The 25073-nt window shown below is 34.6% G+C and overlaps 1 protein-coding gene across 1 annotated transcript; it reads right to left on the reverse strand.

The window, feature by feature from the left end:
• Positions 1-4039: 4039 nt before the first annotated feature.
• On the reverse strand, positions 4040-10296 carry LOC136812896 (uncharacterized). Its single transcript, XM_067069421.1, has 4 exons — positions 10227-10296; positions 9803-9894; positions 5185-5288; positions 4040-4816 (listed from the first exon to the last, which is right to left on the reverse strand). Exons 2-4 carry the CDS (start codon positions 9822-9824, stop codon positions 4490-4492), a joined length of 453 nt encoding a protein of 150 aa, XP_066925522.1. The 5' UTR covers positions 9825-9894; positions 10227-10296; the 3' UTR covers positions 4040-4489.
• Between the last annotated feature and the right edge of the window lie 14777 nt (positions 10297-25073).

The raw sequence follows: 25073 nt of genomic DNA on the forward strand, positions 1-25073 counted from the left end.
AATATGACAAACAAAGACACATTCGAGATCAGCTATCTATCAATTAAAATTAGATGGTATAGTAACTTGTGGATCATCCATTCTATTTTTCGTCTCAAAGTTATTTAGTTTAACTAACATAAATATTGAAAGCATTGAAAATTTAGTGTCTCATCACTTTTTTCGATAATGCAAATAAAGATGACAAATTTTCCTTAAATACATAGAAAATAGACGATTTCGTTGTAAAACATATTTAAAAATAGATTACAACTTTTAGTTTATGAAAAAAACTATTTTAAATTTTTAAGACATATTAGCCACATATAATTTGTAACAATGAATCAATAAATCATCAATCCACTTTTCTAATTTTTCTCTACATTCATATTTCGGTCTTATTTACGTCTTCCTTTTCTTTATAGTCTTCGCTCAAATATCCAATTCTTTTAATAAATTCTGAAAACTGTTTTAAATAAATTTCATATTTATCAAAAGATAAAAATCCTTGCAGTAAACGTATTAGTTGTATCTTTGTTCCAAATGAAAAAAGTTTGTACCGAGACTATGAACCAAAGAAAGATTAAATGACTGCTGGACACCCCTACAAAATCAGATCAAAATACTTTATAACTTTATGTAATAATACTTGGTCGTCCCAGTCCAATCTCTCTAGCTCCTTTACCATCTTGGGTAAGAACATACGTATAGCATGATACTCATGTGGATATGGTCCGTCAAGTCCACGGTTTTTAATGTCGCTGATTATACTCAGTGTAAGAAGAGACGGTGGTTGTTCATTTTGGCGTCTAAACCTCATGTGGGGCAGACGAATCGCCTGAAATATTGACATTAATTAGACACTCTTGAAACAATGTTTACCATACACTTTTCTTTTAGATTTCTTTCTAATGTCCCTAAATTATCCTCTTATTTCATTTGAATTTAATACTATACTTTTCTTTAGAAAATGGTCTTCTGTAGTATTGCCTTCATCATTCTTTGATTCATAAAGCAACTCTAATTTAATCTTATTGTTTCCGTGCATCAAATGCAAAAATGTAACCAGTTCTTCTTCAAACTTGCCTACATCTGTACTTTCCTCTATCAAGTTCTATATCCTTCTAAATCACGAATTTTTGTAATTGAAGTCATGCATTCGCCTAGTCTAAATAAAAAAAATAAAAAAATGAAAAAACATTACACATTGTAATGATACATTTTACTAGTTTTTAAATAAATTTTATACAAGCGAAATAAAGTAAATTCCGAAATAACTGCAACGAAGTCCTTGATTTCATCAAATTTTTTCCCAGTTCATCAAGAGTAAGACGGCTAATTCTTCTTACGAACGCATAGAATCAAGTACAGTCCAGAATCCCAGCAAAATAAACCTCGCTCTGTTGTGCGGATAGGTAACTTGAAAATCAAAATCCTTGGTCTCTTCTATTTGTTCCAAAAGCATTAAAATAGATTTCCACATCAAGAAGCAGCCTTCAAGATTGTTTATTCTACTCCCTCTTTTCAAAATTTTATGACAAGAATCTGCACACGGAAAAAAAAAATCATAAGATGCGATGGCCTTATTTGTGTTAAGGTCTTCCTCAGTTTTGGGGATTTTTACGTCGAAAAACCTTCACGACCTGAAATAATAGAATGTAAAATAAATTCCTATATTCTATCTTATAATAAATTTTTTTTTTTTTACAAATTTTTAATTTTTATTTTTATTTTTTATTTTTATTTTTTATTTTTATTTTTTTAATTTACATTTTTAATTTTTAATTCTTTTTATTTTCAATACCTTTTTTTTTTTTTTTTTTTAACTCACTGTTTTTTTTTTTTATTTTAATTTTTTCTATTATTATTTTTATATAATTTTTTTTTAATTATTTTTTTTTCTTTTTTTTATTATCATACGTTTATTTTTCTTATAATCAATGATTTTTTCGCTGACATTTAAAAAAATTCACTACTGCCTTCATCTGCCATCATATACCACACAAAAAACTGAACTACTTACTTATACTTAGCAGCGCTTACTCGCCTCAAACTATTTGATTAAAGGATATTTATGAATTTCTAAATATAAAAAATAAAATTTCTTTACCTGTCCATATTGGAAATGGAACTGTTTTTTGCCATTCTTTTATTTTTTCATGTTAACTCTTTGAAAAAGATTATACAACTAAAACTCTTATTAAAACGTCGCTTTCAAAGGAACCGCGACATGCAGTTACAATTTTTTTCTGTTCTATTTGTTCTACTAAAGAATTGTCACTCCCATAAATAAATATCTTCTAAAAATTTCGCAATTTTTTTCTTTTTGTTTAAAAACCTCCTTTTTCTCGAAAAAAGTTTTTTCATATGAAAATCTATGTACAGCACCTGATCCCGAGAATGTAGTAAACCCCGAGAATGTAGGTTTCTCGTTTTTTAGCATGGTAGCCCTAACGATAGTTCAACTTCATAAAAATTTGTTTCAGAGCATACTGTTACATCTTACTGATTATTTCTGAACAGAAAATTTTAACCTGAATTAATTTTTTCCAACGAAAATCTGAATGGAAGTTGATTGGATATTACCCGAACTGAGACATTTTTTAAATAAATCCTCTCTAAATCGAAATCTATTGGAATTAAGATATGATGATAGGCACTGCATGAAATATACATCTGTCGGATTCCGTTATACGGTAAAATGTTGCGATAAGGTTTTATTATCGTTCATTTTCGTAATGCGTTAGTTCTAAATTTTCAGGTTGCGTGAAGGGCACATATCGGTTGAGCCGTTAATACATATTTTTCGGACGTCCGGTAGACGAGAATTTCGTTTCCGGTCTTTACAATAAATAAGTCATTTTCGGAAATATGAACACGGAAATCCAAAGGATCGGATGTGATGTACTGCGAAAACATAGCATTTCGTTAACACAAATTTCAGAAAGTCTGTCTTTTGACCAGCTACTAGTTCGACTTTTTTGGTATACTGTCAATTGCGAATAAAGCGATGGAGACTAATATTCGCGTTTTTGGGTGTCTACCGCAAAAATAAAGTGCCTTTAAGATATGTGAAATATGATGTGAATGAACACATTGCAAATAAAGATCGACAACAGTTTTATTTAACTTGAATGAAGTGAATTCAGAATACAGAACACTATTTCAATATAAATACAAAAATATAAAATAAATACAAGTATTATAAATAAATACAAGTATATTTCAGATAAAAATATATACAAGAAATATACAGGAAGTAGATAATTTTTCTCAGGGAACTAAAATACATGTAATTTTTTATGGAACGAAACGATTAACTATAATAATATAAACAGTTAAAAAATAAAGTGTGGAAACTATTCTAACCGAGAGTTGGGGAGATGAAAATTACCGGCTACCGAAAAAAATAACTTAACAAAAAGTAAATACAAGAAATAGTAAAAGTTAAGTTAAGAGTAAAAGTACAGTAAAAAGTAAAGAAATCGGTTACTTGGCTATGTTTATCCAGAGCTGCCAATTTATTTTCTCCAAAATTTAGTTGCTCACTTAAGCCTAAAGTGCCCCACCGAGAAAGTAACGCTGAGATTACGACTTTATTTGTCGATGATAAAAGATGAGAGGCAAACTAAAACTTGACTCAAAAGTATGTGGACATTTAAAAAAAAAAATTCTCAGTGCCAACATATGCCATAATTAAAAAAAATACAACGTTGGAAAGATAAATTTTGTTTGTTCTGATTGATGATTTTGTGCTCCCCCATAAAGTTAACATAAAAATGCCTTAAATCAAGATCAAGTTTCAAGATTTAGAAAGCTTGAAAAATGAGGTTTCATTAAAAAAAAAATGGTTTGGTTCGATTAAGGTTTGTTGATTTCATTGCTTTATAAACAGACTAGTCAAGTTCCCCTAATCAATATTTGTAATTATTTTTTATTTCGCTGATAGAATTTAAAGATTTTCATTTTCCCAAACTCTGCCAAACTTCCATACCTAAATAATGGGGCAAAATCAGGACCCCTTTTGAAGGAGATGGGAGGCAGTATATGAAAAATCTGAGTTCAAATATCTTTAAAGCATCAAATTGATATTTTTGACCAAGTAGAAAAATCTTCATTTTTTTCCTAAAAATTATCTTTCAAACAGTGTATAACCTTGTAAAACAACATAGCTACCGAGACAAGTTTAAAAAGGAAAACATCCCCCACATCAAGGTTTAAACTCATGATATGCACCATTGCAGACCATTGTAATGTCTTCTGATATCACGGACAAGACAGCTGATTGGTTGTATGTGACATAAAATCAGTCAATACATCATTGCAGCCAATAAGCTGGCGAGTCCGTGGAAGACATTGCAATGGTCCATTATTAGCAGATTCAAAAACTTAGAGTCAAGCTCTGACACGTGTATATAAATATACAAATATTACCTCATCCTCATTTAGAAAAAAATTTAGGTTTATCCATTACTTTTTTACATGAATCTACTTATAGAAAATTTGTGTATCAGTCAAAGAATTGTATAGCTGTCCTCATGCGCTCAGACCATTCTGGCTCTTCTCTTTCAGAGGGGGGACCATCTATTCTCTTCATAAGACGGAAGAGGGAATGTTTAGATTGATTGTTCTGGTAAGTACCGTCAAGAGTTTTAAAACAACTTGTGATGCCATCAGTCCTCCATCTAGGTTTACGTACAATAAATGTCTTAGTCTGACCATCAATTTCTTCCTCATCAGAAGACATAATTGGGCGAATCAAGATGGCAGAAATTGCCTTCTTTGCCTCCTTGTCGACATTCAATTTCTTTAAAGCCTTGATGCGATTGGTCAGTTTCTGAAAGCATAAAATATTATATATAAAGCAGCAGAAAGCAGTATAAAGTTATATTTCAAAAGTCATCTTGTAAAATACATTACTGAAAGTTTTATGCTACAATGCAATCATCAGAAAGTATATAAAAAAGACTTTTCTTAATTGAAGCAGATTGAAGATGAGAAAGGTTTGCTGTTTCAAATTCATGCAATTTACCGGCAAGCAAGTGACTAAAGTGCCCTTTGCTATGGTACCATCTCAAAAGTTGTACTGGACTATTTTCACTACTGGCTGCTTGAGCACTATTATGACAACCTTGTCTTAAAAACAATCATTTTCCTTAAATTTAAGCTATTTTTAGACAAAAGGCTTGAAAGCTTCTTGCTTACCGTGTCTTTTCTGCTGTTTTTGGCAGCGTCAGCCTTATAATTTGGATTTCTTTCCATTTTTCTTTGGTTGTCTTTTCGAGAACGAAAATGGATACGGACTTCGTCTAAAGTACCAAAGATAAACATGTTGTCAGCAACCATGATTTAAAAATCTGGACAGATGTTAAACAAAACCCTTTTCCATTTGTACTATACTGTACCTAGTCATTTTTCAGAGGCAGTTGAAAAAATACTTGATTTCTTTTTGCAAGCTGTATCAAAAAGAATGACAAGGCAACTCAGGAGAAAGTGACTCTGAAATGAGATATAATATTTTATTATTGAGCGCCACTCTCTTGTAAGCACTGCACCTAAAGTATGTCCAAATGTAATCTGCAGCGGAGACGAAAAAGACTGTAACTTTTGATAGAATTTGAATTAAATAGTGGTTTTGCGCTTGTTGAAAAGATATTTAAGAGTGGAATATTACCAAACAGAAAAAATTAAAAAAACTTTGGATAATGAAGATGAAAATTGAAGAAGAAAAAAATCAACTTCGTGAAGAACAAGTGCTAATAGCTTAAAGTTAATCACTGATCGACTTTAAAAATTACCAAAAAACAACAAAAAAGAGCCCATTTTATAGTCAACCAGACAGAAGTTTTAAGCTGTATTTTTTGACTGAATAAATAATTTTTGAACAATTTTTCCTCTAAGATTGAAGATTTCCTAATATGAAAATTCCACAGGAAGTTTATTTCTTTCTTCTTCATTTTTCATTTTTATTTTTGCGGAACGTGCGTTTGAGCGCGCGCAGCGCGCTCAAACGCGCGTTCCGCATCCTTTGGCAAGATCTGCGTACGCGGGACGTAAATTTGTATATGTTCGAGAAATGCTACCGATTTGGCTCACGAAAAAACCCCGAGCAAAGTAGACTTTTCTTTTTTTTATAAAATAAAAGTTTTTTTTAAATTATATCGAGTTTGACTATCCAATCAAGTGCGAGATGTTTGTTTTTGTGTCGTTGCTGCTACTTTCACTTTTGCACACTTGCAAAACAAAGATGGCGATTTTTGTCAAGGCATGAATGATCACGAATGATCCTGCTGATTTTTTAAGCTGGAAGGCATCATTTGCTTGTAAAATAGCGTTGCTGCTGTTCACACTTATTGTAAATTTTACTCGAGTATCATTCTTGAGGTTTTTTACCACTTCCTCTGGGAGAGGAGAGCTGTCCTACCATCCACTTGCTTTGCTAATGTGACAATAATGTGTGTGGCTGTTTTTTTTGTTGTCAACTGAAATTTTCGATAAATGGTCTGACAGATGGTTGTTTACCTTGTGGCATCCATACTGCATGGCACATTTTTGTGACAATTGATCGGAGTAACCAATCCTATTGCATCAATTGATCTCATTGAAAACTATTTTTATGGCTTGAGATCAAAACCAAATATCTGCAACAGTCAAGTCAGATTTAAAGCAACATTTGGATTTCGAAATAATTTAACATTTAGACTTTATAATTTTATTGGAAATGTCATGTCATGGTTAAACTTTACATTCAGCCGAACAATGATTTTTTTGTCATGTTGTCAATACACGGTTCAACGTATTTGAGTAAACGCTTTTACTACGAAAAAGATCATAATACGCTATCGAATATTGGGTGATTGTGGTCAGTAACATTTGTTGAGGAGGTATGCTGCGAAGAACAGATACGTTATTTTTTAATGGACCTTATCAGAGTTTTTACTTTTCTAAAAAAGCGATGCATTGTGAGATATTGTTTCGAGTGTATTACAAATAATATCTCTTAGGAACTCCTCGAGGGAATTCTACTGTAATACACATCGCTTTTCATAAGAAAGACTTTGTTGTAGTTTGAGATCAAGCAAACGCAAACATTACCAGATTCCCATCAAGATTAGATTCAATATTAATATTATGTAGCTACGTATTATAATGCAACACAAGAAGGGGGACAAATTGTGAATGTTTTGGTGGTACATGGGATGTTTTGTGTGTGACATGTGATGCTTAATGACATTAACTTTTACATGTTAAGGCAGCAATCAGAAAATACACTTCCATTTTATTTTTAATCTTTTTAAGTCAGTAGTAGTAGAACATTTCAAATTCACTGCTGCTGGTGGTCATTATTCAGTCTAAAACACTTTAAATAATTTCCAAATAAAGTAAGCTCTTTCACAGCATTTTCCTCAAAATTCTTGGACATGTATACTGGCAAAATGAAATGCATCCGAAGAAGTTCGTGATCGCTGCCTTATAATATTGGAATGTTTCAAGGGGTTTGAAGTCATTGCATGATTTGCTTTTTTGATTGCATGAATGTATGAAAACTAGTATTAAGGGAAGAAATTTTCGCGAGAAGAAATTTTCGCGGAAGAAATTTTCGCGGAATTTAATTTCGCGAATTTGGGTGTAATTCGCGAAATTAAATTCCGCGAAACACACCAAAATTGTTAAATCGCGAAATTAAATTCTGCGAAATTCGATTTTTTTTCTTCTTCTTTTATTTTGTTGTTTTTGACCTGGTGGTATTACCAAAAAATATGGACACAATTGATTTTTAAGCATTATAACGTGTATTTCTTATCAAATATAAACAAATATAAATAACTCCGTGATGGTTAAAAGTTAATTTAAGTTGATAACTTCTTCTTAATCGCGAAATTAAATTCCGTGAAACTTTTGAAATCGGCTCATTCGCGAAATTAAATTCCGCGAAATTTGCCATTTTGAAACTCTGATTCGCGAAATTAAATTCCGCGAAAATTTCTTCCCTTAAGGTAGTGAATTATATTAGTGATATTTTTGTAAAAATGGATTTTATTATTTACCACTTTTAGTTATGACATCCTAAACTATCAAAAAGTCCATATTACAATGTCAAATTTACTGTAATATTTTAAAACTACAGAATCAAAACAATGACGAGAAAGACTACATTATTACTAAAACTACATATCAATGTGTTATTGTTTTTATTACTTCATGATTGAAATAGAGTCTTTTTTTCACAGGATATGTTTGTTGAAAAATTCTAGAAGGATCTTTTAAAACTCATTAAATTATTTTAAGTTTAAAAGGCCTGTATGAAATACTCTGTGTTACCCTTTTAAATACCACTGTAACCCCTTATGTTTATGTTATTAAGTCCATGCGAAAAGTTGTATTGAGCAGATATCTTTATACTTTTTCCAGGAAGATTTTTTGAAACTGCTACAAAAGTATTACAAAATCGAGTACTTTAATCGTAGAAATTTTAGCGAGACTAATTTTAGCGTTTTGGCGAGTTTTCCCTATTTTCGCTAAAATAAATCTCGCTAAAACACGCCGAATCACCAGATCGCTAAAATTTATCCGCGCGAAATTTCAGGTTATATTGCCTTGATACATTTTTATCAATAGCAAGGGTTTCAGTGCAAAGAAATGCTAGAAGACGAAAGCAATCAATAATGTAATACGAGTATTCGCTAAAATTTATCCACACGAATTTTTTTGAAATCGTGATTCGCTAAAATAAATCCAAAAAAAATCAAAATTTTCCTGACTCGTTAATATACGCTAAAATAAGTCTCGCTAAAATTTCTACGATTAAAGTATATACAAGTGACTTTTTATCTGTCTTTTAATTTTTCCAACATCCTCTTCTTTGACATTATTGTTATGACTAACTGGCAATAAATTCTTGGTGAATTGTAAAGTTCTTATTAGTTTGTTTTTTAAATTCTCTATTAATAATGGAGTCGTTGATTTCTTATACATTTTGAAATTTCTTCGCTTTGCGAAAACAGAACGCTCGTTCCGCAAGCCCTTTTATGTTGATTTAATTTTTTCTTATCCGACTCCTTATTGTTTTTTCAAAAAGCACGAAACTGTTACCTTAAAGGAAGAAATTTTGGCGGATTTGGCCAGAATCCGCCAAATTAAGTTCCCGCCAAATTAAGTTCCCGCCAAATTAAGTTCCCGCCAAAATTTATTTTTTCCGCCATCCGCCAAATTAAATTCCCGCAAAATTAAACTTTTTGAAAATATGATCTCTTTTAAGGTGTTTTTACGCCATTTTAAGGATAAAATTTTCAGCAAACGCCAAATTAAATTCCCGCCAAATTTAGTTTTTTCGTCCATCCGCCAAATTAAATTCCATCTAAAAAACTTTTTCGGCTATCCGCCAAATTAAATTCCCGCCAAAATTTCTTCCTTTAAGGTAGTTAATTCGAATTATATCAAAAGTTACAGCCTTTTTTGTCTCCGCTACAGATTACATTGAAACATTAATTTTCAAATTTCAATATTAGCCTTTATTTAATTTGGCAGATGGCCTAAAGGTTTTTTCAGAGGGAATTTAATTTGGCGGATGGACGAAAAAACTAAATTTGGCAGGAATTTAATTTGGCAGTCGCTTAAAAAAATTAACCTTAAGATGGCGTCAAAACAGCGAAAAAATAGCAAAAACACCAGCCAAATCCGCCAAATTTTCTTATTGTCAAAATTTCTTATTGTCAAAATTTCTTCCTTTAAGGTAACCTGTTTTGCAATTTTTTAGAAGTTGAAAAAGTTGTTAGAACCACAAGCCATGGTAAAATATCAGCAAAATAGAAAATCAACATACTTTTGATTTCTTCTTTGTCCATATCAGGGTATAAGCCAAGAACTCGTTCAACTGCATTGTCGGAAAGTATACGATTTTCACCAGAAAATGGGCTAAAAGACAAGATACATTTTAAATTCAAATCTGTTCAAACATTGATTGACTTCATACATAACATTTGAACCTTTCAACATTTAGGGTTAGTCACAAGCTGCTTAGGTGGGAAGAAGGATAAACCGTGAACACCGCAAAATTTCTTCCCCTATAAGGTAGCCAAGACCCTTTAGATAGAAAGGAGAACTTGTTACAGAAGGGCTGAAAAAACTTTGAAGTAAAAAAAAACTATGGAGACCTTTATTGTTTGAATTAAATCAGAGCACAATGCCAAATAAGCAGAGTTTCAGCTTTTGCTGTAAAAAGGCAAAACACAAAAATTCAAACTCACTCTTTTCCATTGAATAGGTCCCACTGATAACCATCTTCATCAATCGAATCTTGCACACTTTTGCGAGCACGTCTCTAGATAAAAATTTTAAATATCCAAATTTCAAAAAGTTTTCTAAACCAAGGGAATCAGAGTTAATAACATGTTGAGACTGTAATTATTTTATAAAAACACTTCTTGATGAATTTATAATGGTAAACTATATGCAATATACATACTGAGCTTGGCTTTAATAGAAGCAGTTATCTTTTTTCTTCCTCTTTTTGAAAATGATTGTTTCAAGTCATTTACTTGCTGCTGTAGTTGAGAGCAGGTCTGTTTGAGACCGGAAATTTCTAGAATCAAATAAATAAGAAATAAATTTCCAAGTCTACCAGATCAAGGGATCTTAGACAAAAAACTTTCAAATTTTATATCAGAATTTGGCATTAGTACTTCCAAACAAGGGGCAGTTCATAAGAATAAAAATCAAAATAAATTTGACCGTGCAAAGGTTAGAGAAGCTCAAATATCTTCACTTCGCATCACCCGACCGACTCATGAAAATTGCCAAATTCTGAGTCAGTAAATTTGTTGGATAAGGGTACAAAAGTGTCCCCCCGCCGAAGAGTGCAAAAAGTGGTAATAGTGCAATTAACGATTAATCGCACTCCTCTAAACCAATCAGATTCGAGTAATTTTGCACGGCTGACGATTAATTAATAGAACTAGCACTGTTATGCTGGTTGGTCAGTTTTTTTATTGCTCACTAAATGAACTGACAGATTAAAACCTGTACTGACGGAATTAGGACCCCATACAGTATGATACCTTAAGCTGAACATCCTTGTGAACCATTTTGCCCTAGTGACCCCGAAGACCAGATGTAATTAATCGAACAGTTAGATTACCGAACTAATCAAACTTTGTCGAACTTATAACAACAAAAGTTCGATTTTAAATTCATTAATCAAACTTTTCAAAAGTGGCTAAAATTGCGAGTTAATTCTATTAAGTTTGACAATAATACAATAAGGCCAACAAAGTTCAATAAAGTTCGATTAAAAATGACGGTTCGATTAATAACGTCTGCCCAAGATGTGTGTCCTACATACCTGCTTTAGTTTCATTAAGCTCTTTTTGATGTTGGTTTGGTGATGAGGTTTGAACTGACATCATATTGATTGGATGGATTGGAGTTGATGATCTGTTAGTAGCATGTTTCTTGCGTAATGGTGTCAATGGTGAATTCGTGTTACTGTTTACTGGTGATTTCAATTGACTGTCGTGACACAGTGATTTTGCAGCAGCAGAATTGTCTTCATTTTGGCTGTTGTTAAATGGCAATTTTGAGAACGGTGATTTTGATTGATTTTGGGCAGCAGCAAGAGTCTCTTTTGCTTGACTGTGAAATGTTGATTTCGGTTGAGTCTGATTGCTGTTTGTTGTACATGGTGATTTTGAAGCAGTATGTTTTTGTTTTTTATGTGATGATTTTGAAGGACTGGGCTCATCATTAGCAACTGATGATTTTCTTACATCAATATCAACGTCAGAATCATTATCTTCTGAATCAATAAATGTCCTGTCCTATGTCCTATCTACTTTGAGACTTGCACTCTTTGTTCCTCCTGACTTCCTGTTGTTATCATGGGACTGAGCAGAGTAAGTTTTCATAGTTTTGGGGTCATAAGGACTTTGCGGGTGCACCTTATTTCTTGAAAACGACCGAACGGATGAAGATTTGAACTCCTCAACAGACATTATTGACTTTGGCACATTGTTGATGTTATTGATGCGCGTGTCCTGCAATGAATAAAAAATGTCATATTTACCAAAGAGTCACAACAAATACCATTGAAAGCAAATTGAATTCAGACACTCCAGAAGAAAACAAGGCAGACAGAGGACAGGAGTTTGTTTTGTCTAGTCTAGCCAGAGTCTAATCACTCGTTCCATTGCCCAATGAAGAAACGACTACATTTCAGATTCTCATGAGTATAGAAAAGACTTAAAAAGAAACTAAGTTCGTTTCAGGAGAAACTATCTTGTTTAAAACGAAACTATCTCATTTAAAACGAAACTATCTCGTTTAAAAAGAAACTATCATTTTTAAACGAGTTCATCGGAAAATTACGTCCAGAAAGGACGAGTTACAGTAAACGAGTTATAAATACTGTTTCATCAAAAAGCCGAGTAAGGAAGAGTTGTAACTCGAGTTTAGAAGAAAAAAGCGTGCTTTTTTAAGAACTAGACAAACAGGCCATTTCTTCCAAGTGTCTATTCCTCCTTTTCAACAAACAAGCCTTTTTCAAAATAGGGCTGGACCCTTCGTGCATCTTGGCGAGGAGGGGGATCGAGCCCGGGGTTATTAGGGTTGCGAGCTGACGGGGGGGGTGCCGCCTGACTTTCAAACTTTGGACCCTTACCGGGGCTAAAAAAGGAAAAAAGAGAAACAAAGGAAAATTTTGGGAATTTTACGACCCTTTGCAGGACAAATTTGACCAATTTTGATCAAATTTCGATCTTTCAGGGAGTAAAAAGTAGAAATTTTCCTTTTTTCCCGACCCTTAGTGGGCCTAGTGGAACTGAAATTAGATTTTCTGATTTTCCGACCCTTAGCGGGACTTTGGAATTCCAAAAATGATACCCTTAAGGGCGGCACATACCGTACCCTCCATTTCCCTAAGTACCCCCTCCCCCGGGGGCTCGAGCACATTCCCAGCACCCATTTTGCCTATGTACATTCACACCCCACCTCGGGCGGACAGGTGATTCTTCAGTAACCAATTTAGGTAAAATACGGACCAGACAGTAAAACGCGATCCACGTGAATGAATGACTTATTAAAATTTTGACTTTTTGGCTACTTCAGAGAAAAGCAAGCCTTTTTTCTTACAAGCCCGAGTTACAACTTTTCCTTACTCGTCTTTTTTATGAAACCGTATTTATAACTCGTTTACTGTAACTCGTCTTTTCTGGACGTAAGTTTCCGACGAACTGAGATAGTTTCAGTTAAATAAATATAATAGTTTCTTTTTAAATGAGATAGTTTCGTTTTAAATGTGATAGTTTCGTTTTAAATGAGATAGTTTCGTTTTAAATGAGATAGTTTCGTTTTAAATGAGATAGTTTCGTTTTAAATGAGATAGTATCCCCTGAATGAAACAAAGTTTCGTTTTAAACGAGATAGTTTCTTTTTAAACGAGATAGTTTCTTTTTAAACGAGATAGTTTCTTTTTAAATGAGATAGTTTCTTTTTAAGTGAGATAGTATCCGCTGAATGAAACATAGTTTCTTTTTAAATGCGATAGTATCGGTTTAAATGACATAGTTTCGTTTTAAACAAGATAGTATTTATTGGCGCTTCCGCGCGCCATATTAGGGGGTTATTATGAACAAATACTTTTCAATTTAACAAATATACATTCACAACATATTTTTTACAAAAGTATATTTGGATATAAATTGTTGAACCATAAAACAATCAACAAATTTCCATTATTTTGTTCTTTTTCCTCAAAGATCTTACGCGAGGAAACTTTATAGAGTAACGTCAAACCCCCGGTTTCACTATGTCAAACCCCCGGTTTCACTACATTACATAAAAACAAAATAAAAGCCCGGGATCCAAGGGAGACGCTTTTTATAAGCACAAAAGATACTTCCAGATCTGTCACAAGCTTTGGAGAGTCTACAGACTTCATACATTATATCGGATTTGGCTGAAATTTGGCTTAAATATTCTCAACTTCAGTTGAGCTACAATCTGACAATGTTTGTCTGTCTGTGTGTCTGTCTGTCTGTCTGTCTGTCACAAAAACTTTAGGGCAGCCTGGAGACTTAAAAAATGCTTGGATTTGGCTGAAATTTTGCACACGTTTCTTGGGTGAATATCTTGGGGAGCTTTTTTCATTTTTTGAAAATTTTGATTTTTGGGGCCTGGGGACGAACTTTTCGCCAAAGCGAGGCTAAAACTTTGGGGCAGCCTGGAGACTTCAAAAATGGTCATATTTAGCTGAAATTTGGCGAACTTGTTCCTTGGGTGAATATCTGACGGTGGTTTTTTCATTTTTCAAAACTCTTGATTTTTGGGGCCTGGGGACGTGTTTTTCACCAAAACGAGGCTAAAACTTTGGGGCAGCCTGGAAAGTTCAAAAATTGTCGTATTTAGCTGAAATTTGGCACACTTCTTCCTTGGCTAAATATCTGGAAGACTTTTTTTTCTATTTTTCAAAAATCTTGATTTTTGGGGCCTGGGGACGAGTTTTTCGCCAAAACGAGGCTAAAACTTTAGAGCATAGCCTACAAGCCTCAAAAATGGTTGGATTTGGCTGAAATTTGGCACACTTGTTCCTTGCGCACACTTGTTCCTTGGGTGAATATTTGGGGGTCTACAATTGGGCTTATGAATAATTTGAAGCCACTGAAGTTGAGCCCAGTGCGTTGCGCACGTTCGACTATTTAATTAAAAGAGTAGTGCAATAGGCTTATTTCTTTCTATTATTTTGTGTTTTGCTTTGTTTTTTTTCTTCAACTTTTTCATGTTCTGTCTAACCTATCATGTAATAAGGGGGGGGGTTTCACGGTTGGCGGAGGAGCGGAATCGGCCCTTTTTTCGGACGGAGTGGCGGAATTTGGCGAAAATTTAGATGGAATTACGGAAATTGGGTTCTCTGACGGAGACGGAAAATTAGACAATTTTAGTGCGGAAAAACGGAATTTAGCAAAAAAATTTGCGGAATTTCGGAATTGGTAAATAATTTTCAAAGTTAGCGGAATTTTGGACAAAAATATTGAATTTCAAAGGAATTTTCGGTGACGGAATTTTGGTTCAATTTAAGACGGTTTGACGGAAAATGGAGAAATAATTGGCGGTATTGCGGAATCGGGTACCCCTGAAACCCCCCCCTAATCAGTTGGCCGAGTCGATTTTTAGGGTGGTAATCATAATGGCGTGGGCGTTGTTCAAGAGTAACTGTGCGCCAATCATAGCTCCCGCTCTTTTTCTGCGGTTAGAGGTCGGTTGTTCTCGTTTTGTTTCGTCCAACTTCAACACTAATTTTACTTTTTCAATTTTTAGAATAGAAAATATCAAAAATATTTGAAAACCATCAATATTGTTGATTGTTTGTTGGAATTTTTTCTTTATTCGTGGAACCCAAAAAACCAGTAAGCGATATTTTACAACCAGGGGTCAGGGTCAGAAATCGCCGGAAATTCAGCCGTCGTTCGGCGGAAATGTTAACCAGCCGGCGGAATAGTCACCAGGCCGCGGAAAATTGGCCGTCGTAATAGTCATCCGCCGGCATAGCTAATCTTATAGTTATTTAAAAAATAACAATTAAAGGAAGCAAAAAATATAAACCGAGTTAGTAACGAAAATTTATGATGACAAATAAACTCCAAAAAAACAACTCGGCCTCTATTTCCGACGGCCAATTTTCCGCAGGCCGGAAGACTATTTCGGCAGTCAAAAAACTATTCCGGCGGCCGGATGACTATTCTGACGGCCAATTTTCCGGGGACCAGATAACATTTCTGCCGGCCGGACGACTACACCGCCGACCGAGTAGCTATTTCGACGGCCGACTGACTATTCCGACGACCAATTTTCCCTCGGCCGGTTGATATTTCCGCCGGCCGGACGACTATATTCTACCGACCGAGTAACTTTTTCGACGGCCGAATTCTGACCCGGACCCCCCCCCTGATACGAAAATAATCTGAAATACACGTGTTTCGGCTAGTTCTATCCCAGCCGACACACGACGTTGTTTCAACGTTTATTTAACGTTCATAACGTCCAAATAACGTTATATGAACGTCGAAACAACGTTATGTAATAGCTGGGATGGTCTTAGTCTGAATCGCAGACCAATACTTCGTATAGGTCAGCTTAATAGTGTATGGATTGGTTTCCTGCTACGGTGGCTCTATGGTGGCCCACGCGTGCTATTTGGCGAGTTGAGCAAAGGGACGAGTTGGATTTAGATCTAATTGTCATTTTTATAGGCTTGCAATGGATGACGACGAAATCTTATGTCAAGTCTGCAAACAAACTTTCACATCAAAGTATTTTGAGCGTCATTCGATAAAGTGTATCAGAAAATGTGGCAGTGAAAATCAAGTCAGCGATGGCTTTGACGTTGAAATGGAGTGCCAACAAGAACCCACTGATGAAGCTATAGTGACAGAACACGAAATTGAAGAGTCCAACGAGGCTACTGTTGAAGAGGAGCTGGTAGACGATCAGGAAGCTTTCGAAGATATGATCAGAGACTTCGAAAACGAAATGGCTAATGACACTGAAATTGGAGTGGAGAGAGATGAAACAACTTTGTTCACTATATACACTTGTAGGTTTTTGGCGATTTGGCAGTACACATTCGGAATAACTGACTGTGCTTTGAAAAGCTTGATAACATTTTTGTTTGTACTCATAACTACACTCGTATCATGTGTCCCAGGTCTCACATATGTCATTGGCAATTTTCCTTCAAGTCTTTATAAATTTCAAAAACTCCTGAATCAGAAAGCTGAAACCGATTTCGTGAAGTATGTTGTATGTACAAAATGCTACAAATTATATGATTATAAAAACTGTGTTTCCGTAATTCGCGGGGAGAAGGTATCCAAGAAATGTAGCAATGTTGCTTTTCCGAACCACCCACAGAAACAACATCGAAAGGAATGTGGTCAACTTTTACTTTCAAAAGTATCGTCTCCATCTGGAGAAACAAAGCTTGTGCCTTTCAAAACTTATTGCTATAGATCTCTGAAGCAAAGTCTTAAAAGTCTTTTAGAGAGAAAAGGATTTCAAGAGGAATGTGAGAAATGGAGAAAAAGAACTACGAAGGACAAGGTAATGGCAGATGTGTATGACGGAGAAATGTAGAAAAGATTTTCCAATCCCAATGGATATGATTTTTTTACAAAGGAGGGAAATTACGGTGTCATGCTCAATGTAGATTGGTTTAATCCATACAAACACGTGAAATATAGCATTGGAGCCATTTATCTCGTTGTAATGAACCTTCCAAGAAACGAAAGGTTTAAACCCAAAAACATCATTCTTGTTGGACTGATCCCATCTATGGCAAAAGAACCAGCGAATATAAATTCCTTTTTAGAACCTATGGTGTGCGAACTAAAAGAGGCTTGGACTGATGGATTTATAATTAGAATTGGTAACATGTTGAAACAGTTTGGATTAGCACTTTTATGTATCGGTTGTGATATACCTGCATGTCGCAAACTCTGTGGGTTTTTAGGTAGGTCAAATACCACACTCTCGTTTCAGTAACCCATTTAGACTGAGAGTCGTTCGTAGCGTATTCATTGATAAAGGGAAATATTTATGGTCGGAGATCAGTAATCTATACTGGTGCTCCTTTCGATATTATTTACTTATCCTACTTTATCCTGAATTTAGGAAAGTGTTGGAAACATGGGTTTTTGGAAACCCTATCTTCGACATGCCTCAGTTGGTATTGAGCAACTTTAGTCCCGTAGCCAGGGGACTCGAGTTTACCAAATTTGCCGACAAGTGGAAACAACGATTAAAAGTTGCTAAATAGTGTAAATGGCTACGGGACTACTAAGTTGAAAATTCATAATTTCGATCTTATTTATTCCGGACTTGTATAATAAGTCGTTTAACTTTTTGAAGGTCATGCGGCTATCAAAGGATTTCAAAATGCAAAAAGGAATTTCCTGGACGTAATTGTGGTGGTTTCAACAGAAAGTCTTGGCGAAGTCAGACAAACGAAGAACACCGTAGACAAATGGAGGAAATCAACGACTCGAATCCTTGTATGGCTCAAGATATTCTGTTCTCACAGAACTCCCTTATATTGACTTAATCAAGATGGCGATTGTTGATCCAATGCATAACCTATTTTTAGGTAAGAACCTCCTTCTGGTCAATTACTTTGGAACATGAATAGTAAGATTTAAATTGTGTATATAATTAATAATAATTAATAGTAATCATACACACCCTGTCTCAGTAAAAGGTGGGATTTATTTATCTAGTGGGATGCACACCTGTCTCAGTGACGAGTTTGGGTTTATTTAGCTTGTAGGGAAACACCCCTGTCTCAGTGACCAGGTGGGATTTCTTTGGCAATGGATTAAATGAACGAGTTAAATACCAACGGGGATGTAAATTCTCTTGCTTTTTATGGGCAGGGATTTGAAATTACACAACTTAGCTCTAAAAACCCAGTGAAGACGGTTAAGATTTTAGCAAAAGTTTTTCAACAGATATGAAATCATAGGATTTTTCTATTACAGGCGTTACTTTAATTTTTCGTCATTATGTTCAGGTAGATATGGAATACCGGTTTCTCTTTGATGTCTATTAGGTATTGACACTAGCTAGTAAAGTTCAGTGACATTGACTTTCTTATATTTCTCAGGAACATCAAAACTTATGATAAAGATTTGGAAAGAAAAAGGTTATTTGGACCATATCACCTTCCCCGTACTTCAGAAGCGAGTAGATTCAGCAGTGGTTTCTTCAGATGTAGGCAAACTTCCAACTAAATTAGAAAGTGGCTTTGATGGATTTACGGCAGATGAACTAAAGAACTGGACACTGATTTACTCTGTATATGCTTTGAAAGGTATCATTCCTCAAGCAGATTTAGAATGCTGGAGGCTGTTTGTAATTGCTTGCACCTACCTTTGCGTTAGAGTCATCACAGTTGAGGACATCAAATTGGCGGATGTTTTTCTCATAAGGTTTTGTAGAAGATTTGAAAGGTTATATACATCAGATCGTGTAACACCAAACATTCATCTTCATGGACATTTAAAAGAATGTTTAAAGGAATTTGGTCCGGTATATTCGTTTTGGTTGTTTTCGTTTGAAAGATACAACGGTTTATTGGGTGGTTTGCCAAACAACAAAAAGAATATTGAATGTCAAATAATGAAGCGATTTCTTCGTGATAGTCAGGTAACCTTTACGCACTTAAAGAAAAATTAATAGTTTTATTCTGAGTTAATGTTATCTTGACTACATTACGGACCATTAGCATCTAGGAAGGCGACGTTAGTGCAAATGTTAAGTAAATTTTAAAATGTAATGGTATCAAAATTTATTCGATTTTGCCAAAATACAGTATCAAGTGGACAAATTTGAAATGTAAGGAAGTTTTCTTAAAGATCATTCTCGAGGGAGCTTAAGACGGCTCTTATTGTGTATAATGTTATCATAACTGCTTTTGTTTGTTGATTATAGGTTATGAATTTTCGTGGTCAGGATCCAGTAAATGAAGATTTAGGTGATTTATACCAAATATCGATTGACTTGATGGATCGGAATACTAATCGTGGAACATTAAATGACCAACTGTCGTCAGATTATATTGCTCATATGATGCAACGATCTCGTAACTTCAACTTTGTCAATCAAAAATGTTGGATGGAACTCGATTACTTCAAATTTTCAAGAAAACTCCAGCCTTACGATCTAAGTAAGGAAGAGCAACGAATGTTGAAAGCAACATACTCCACTCTGTATCCAACCGATTTTCATAATCTTGTCATTCCCCAAACAGCTTGGAAAACGACTGAATTAATTTATGGAGAAAATTTGCTCGGGTCTTTAAAATCTAGAAGCTTTAAATCAAGTTATGTCTCTGCATATTGGCCATCATTAGACGGTTCAATTCAAGCCCCTGATAACATGTATTTTAAACCTGTTCCTGGTCAAATATTGTTTTTCATCAAACACAATGTTTTCTTTGGTGACGAACATTATCCCCATGTGTTTGCTAGAGTCAGTTGGTTTCTTGACAGTGACAAAAAAGATCTTTTTGGTAAACCGGTTGAAGCTTGGGACGAAGTGCTCACTAAACCAAGAGGAGCATCCTCTTTCATGCCTGTGCAACTAACATTTGCAAAATTCGTTCACTTCAAGTTTAAAAAGGACTGTCAGAATTTGATTGCAATTGTTCCACGAGCTTCCTGTCTACGCTTATGATTATGATTTCTCAACTATCGTTGAACACTGTTTGTTTTTAACTTCAAATTTTAATGTTATGGAATATTGTTCTTGTTTGCTTTTGTTAATTCATGTTGTTTATTTCGCTATTACATTTTTGTCAAGTTTCTTTTCCAACGATGTAATGTATTTTGGAACTCTCCCTTATTGTCCCTACCTGGTACGAGTAGCTACACGTAAAGAAATCGTAGAGGATAGGCTTTTGTTGAACGCTATCTCGCATTACGTGTAAAATATGAAATATATTATCTATTGCTTCCCACTTATCCAATCAAATTACTTATGTTTTTCAAGCTAACGATAATGTTTGATAGTTTTTTACACCAGATTCCAGTGTTTTCTGTGTCATTCGAATTTGTACTCTAAATTTGTCCCCTGTCACGAAGAGAGAATATTTAGTAAGCTAGATGAAAAAAATACAGAAAGTCCGGGTTAAAAAAGAATCTATTCTTTTCTATTGAATTTTATCACCGGTAGATATTTCATTTATTAATCATTTTCGTACTTACGTACATTAAGGTTGGACGGTCCATTGTCGGTGTATTGGGTATCTTATGAATGACTTGAGATGCTTGAGATGCTGGCCGAGGAATAGTGTGAGATGCATTTGACATAGATTGAAATCTTGGCTGTTGGAATGAAATTCCATAGTTACCAGAGTACTGATGTTGATGACCAAAGTTTGATGGGCCTTGGAACCGCCTATTATTGTTGAAGTTATCGAAACGTGTGCTTGTACCTTGGTTTTGGTTCTTCCTAGACGCCTTCAACTTTTTGGACATGGCACGGGTCTCAGCTTGACGCTCTTTTTGTCATCATCCGAATCACTGGCCCATTCATCCGTCAGGTATTCACATACTGTATCCAAACCACCAGGAGAATGATCAGCAAGAATCAAGACCTTTCTTCGCTTTTTGATTGTCTCTGACATGTCATCAATCACAGAAGCAAGCCTTTTCCTGGAGCCCGAGTCGAGTAGATCTTTGGCCTCTTCATTGAGGGGGTCAAGCTCATCTAAAAGCTCATTTTGAATTTTATTAAATTTATACGAAATATATACTGTTAGTTACACGGGATTCACTTTGTTTCAAAGGTTTTAAAAGTGATTGGTCGAAATGCAGCAACAAACTTTCGATGTGACAAGTTCTAAAATTGAAAAAGGAAAAGGGAAAAATTAGCTTAAAAGAATTGCGATAGTTATTAGAAATTTACTGAGTTAAACAGTGTAAAATCATGGAATATATATCTGGGGGAGGCTGAGTGTTGAACGTCCTTAAAACATGTTTAAAGCCGCTGCACCTGTCGCAAGTCGGGGACTGCAGATTGCATTGATTGGGTTTTTGAGTGGTTTTTGGTGTTTGTGTTTATGTGATTGCTGTTTTGTTTTTCTGACTGGCTTTTTAAACTTTATGTATATCGGTTTGTTGGTTCTTTTTCGCATAAAATTCTCATTTCTTGACAGAATGTTTGATTGGTTTGATTTATATATATAACAAAAAATTCAAAAACAATGGAAAAAAACGTAGAATTATAAAAATATTAGTTCCTTTTTATGTTTCGTCTTTATTTTATTTAGTACTTTCAACACTTTCTCTCCTTGAGGTCAGATCTCTGATCTTCACCATATATATCTTTTGCACTGATAATTTTTGAAAAAAAGAATAAATATAAACAGAATTTCATTCAACATAATACTCGTAAACAATTGATAACCAACCGATCCATAGTAAGTTAATTTTTAAGCACTTGTCTTGTATTGCATGACAAAATGCAAAGGATTCATAAGTATTTAATGTACAGCTTAAAGCCATTGACCTTTTACATAGTTATAATGTATGTTGATTCAGCAGATTGAAATAAATAGAATCTTTTGTAATGAATAAAGAAAAATGTGGAGCAAGATTTTCTTCTTCTTTTTATTTACAACTTTGAAAGGACTCTTTTATTAAAATTTTGCTGACATCAGTTTCAGACGAGTCGGGTGTATATAACACCGTGTAATTCCTTTAAGTCGAGCAGAAAGACCATAAAAAAAACAATAATGCCTCACTCAAACATCAAAATTCAAATTAATTAAATTCAATAAATAAATTCAAACAATTTCAAATTAGCATCCAAACAAATGAAGAAAGTTTATAACAAAACAATTTTCATCAAATATTGTATATAAAATATAAATTTTGGTCAGTAAAATATAAATTTTTGTTAGTAATGTTTATGGTCAAGCTGTTTATTTTACAGTTTTGAAATAATGTCGGAAGCAGACGACTAGAGATATATCACTGCTGGAAGTAAGATCTTCTAAATCAATGTTACGAAAAAGTTCATCATCAGAGTCATTCTCTGTGGCGCTGATCGATGATTTTGTCCCCGGTAGGAAAATACCCTGGAACTTTAGCCCCACTGGGAAATTGACTTATTTCATCCTCACTCGAAATTAAAGAATTTTTTCGAAATTTTGGCAGAAAGTAAAATCAATTTGAACTGCAATTGTAGTTGAACGTTATTGACTTTTAATGCTTATGATGATTTTGCTTTACAATTTTAGCCCCTCTCACCACGAAAACTATAACTGATGAAAACATAGATTCAAAAAACGATCAATCGAGCGCGTTTCGTAAGTTATTTCAAAATGAAAGCTTTTGAATTTCTTTTATATAAGCTAATGATTTGTTACTTTATAATTGTCGTTTTGAAAGTATGGCCTCGTAGTTCTTCGGGTTTAAGTGTACAGATGATCTTCCACTTTCAATACTCGTATAAACATGGATGTTGAGAACATGGATGTCGTCCCTTCCATAGGATATTGCCTCTAGAAACCCGTTGGTGACATCTCCTTTCAAGCACTTGTTTGGAATCAGGCTTCGGAACTCTTCGGTTCTTATACCATTTAACTCAGCATGACCTTCTTCGCATAATTATACTCTTTCTACTTGTCTCTTTTCCTCTTCTGTTGTACGAAAGTTAAGTGCTTGACGATCCGAACCTATTTCTTCATGAACATAAAATATTGTAGATACTGTCGATTCAACATCATATTGTCAGCTGGAGCTTAAAGCCAGCTGGCCACCCCATCAGAAAAGTGGCTCAACCAAGACCAATATCTCATAACGATCGATGATTAAACGCAAATGCTGAAACATGCTAAAATTATGTCTTACATAACGATCGACGATCAAACCGCAACAAACATACAAATGAGATTCATCCGGCCCAAGGCCAATATCTGTTACTTAATATAAAACTAACGACATTCCGTTGACAGCTATAAAAGCTGCAACTTAAACCATGAAAGACGGAGAATAGAGTATAACCTATTTTGTAAGATATTTCATGTAAACTAAATGCTGTCAAATTATTATAAGTTGAAATTGAGAATATAAGTTAATCGATGGTACGAAACCATATACAGTCTTAAATTACTGATCTCTCCGCTGAGCCGTCTCCCCCTTTATTAGACCAGTCTACATATGACGTCCCGATGAAAATACCTGCAGGCAGCGTTTAGTTTAAAGAAAAATGAAATAGGGCTATCAGATTTGAATTTAGTGTATCCATGTTTGTATCGATGTTAAAGAGGTAAATTAAAAAGAAGAAAATTAGTGTATTGATGTTAAAAAGGTTATTATAAATTACAAAGAAGAAATTAAGAAGAAGAAGTTGCAAAAAGAAGATTGTCGACAAAAGACGTGCATTGGACGCTCCAGACTCAGCGACACTGTTGTGAACCCAGCCGTCAAAGTAAACGTAAGGACGCTTACGTCGTAAGTATAATTGTTTTTATTTGAATTCATTTAGCGCGCGTGTATATATAGCTCAACATATAATCCTTGTATATAAGTAAGAAGCAATTAAGTTGTTCTTTCGTTAAGCAATTATTTCGATGACAGATGAACTAATTTACTATAATTGATTGAAACGAAACAAAATTTTTTAAATAGAAACTAATTAACCGCCAAGATTCAAGCGAATAACAGCCTTAAGTATAGTTGTAGGACCGCTACGCGCAACAGTTCAGCCCCTGGGCGCTGTCCTGTTCATTCATTTGAGACCCAGGAAAATTTTAATAAAGGCGCCAAAACTAGACATTCGTCTTCCGCACTAATGTCGTTCGAGGAAGAGCCTGCATCCGACGAGATGCTTCGTCGAATTACGCTGCAGCTAGCAGACAATAGTTCTCATCAAGACAAGACCTTGCAAGAATTAATGAAAACTATTGTGGGTCAAAAGACCAAAACGGCCATGCGACAACCGAAGTTTAAGGGCACCGAGGAACCCTTTGTCACAGATTTTTTCAATTATTTTGATCAAATACGCAAAATACTATAGTCTTTCTGATGACGATAAACTTCTAGTGCTTCCTTCTTACCTTGAGGAAAACGCTCTATTTTTCTTCGGAACTCTTCAACCCGGAGAAATCGATACTTTTAAAAAGATAAAAGATATTTTCAAAGAAAAATATTATCCAAAAAAACTGGAAATGCTAAAAATAGCCCAATTACACGGCAGGAAAATGACAAAGACGGAGTCCCTGGAAACATACTCCCTTTCCATCCAGAACGAGGCCCGTAAGCTTGAGTTGTCGGATAAGGAAGCGAAAAATATTTTTGTTCAGGGTCTTCAACCCGATCTAAAAGAATACGTCATGCTGCACTATCCAGATACGTACGCGGAGGCACGCGCTTTAGCTGAAAATAAGTACGCAGTTTTGCAAACTTTAAAAGGATCTAAAGAAGCCGAGTTAAACTCTTTGATGCCAAGGATTCAAACTTTAATGGAAAGCGAAGAGGGTCGTCAAAACGACAAGATAAACGAATTGAACCAATTAAGAGCACGGGTTGACCAGCTAGAAC

Source organism: Clytia hemisphaerica, unplaced genomic scaffold, assembly GCF_902728285.1.
Source record: "Clytia hemisphaerica strain Z4C2 unplaced genomic scaffold, Clytia hemisphaerica genome assembly, whole genome shotgun sequence".
Lineage (NCBI taxonomy): Eukaryota > Metazoa > Cnidaria > Hydrozoa > Leptothecata > Clytiidae > Clytia > Clytia hemisphaerica.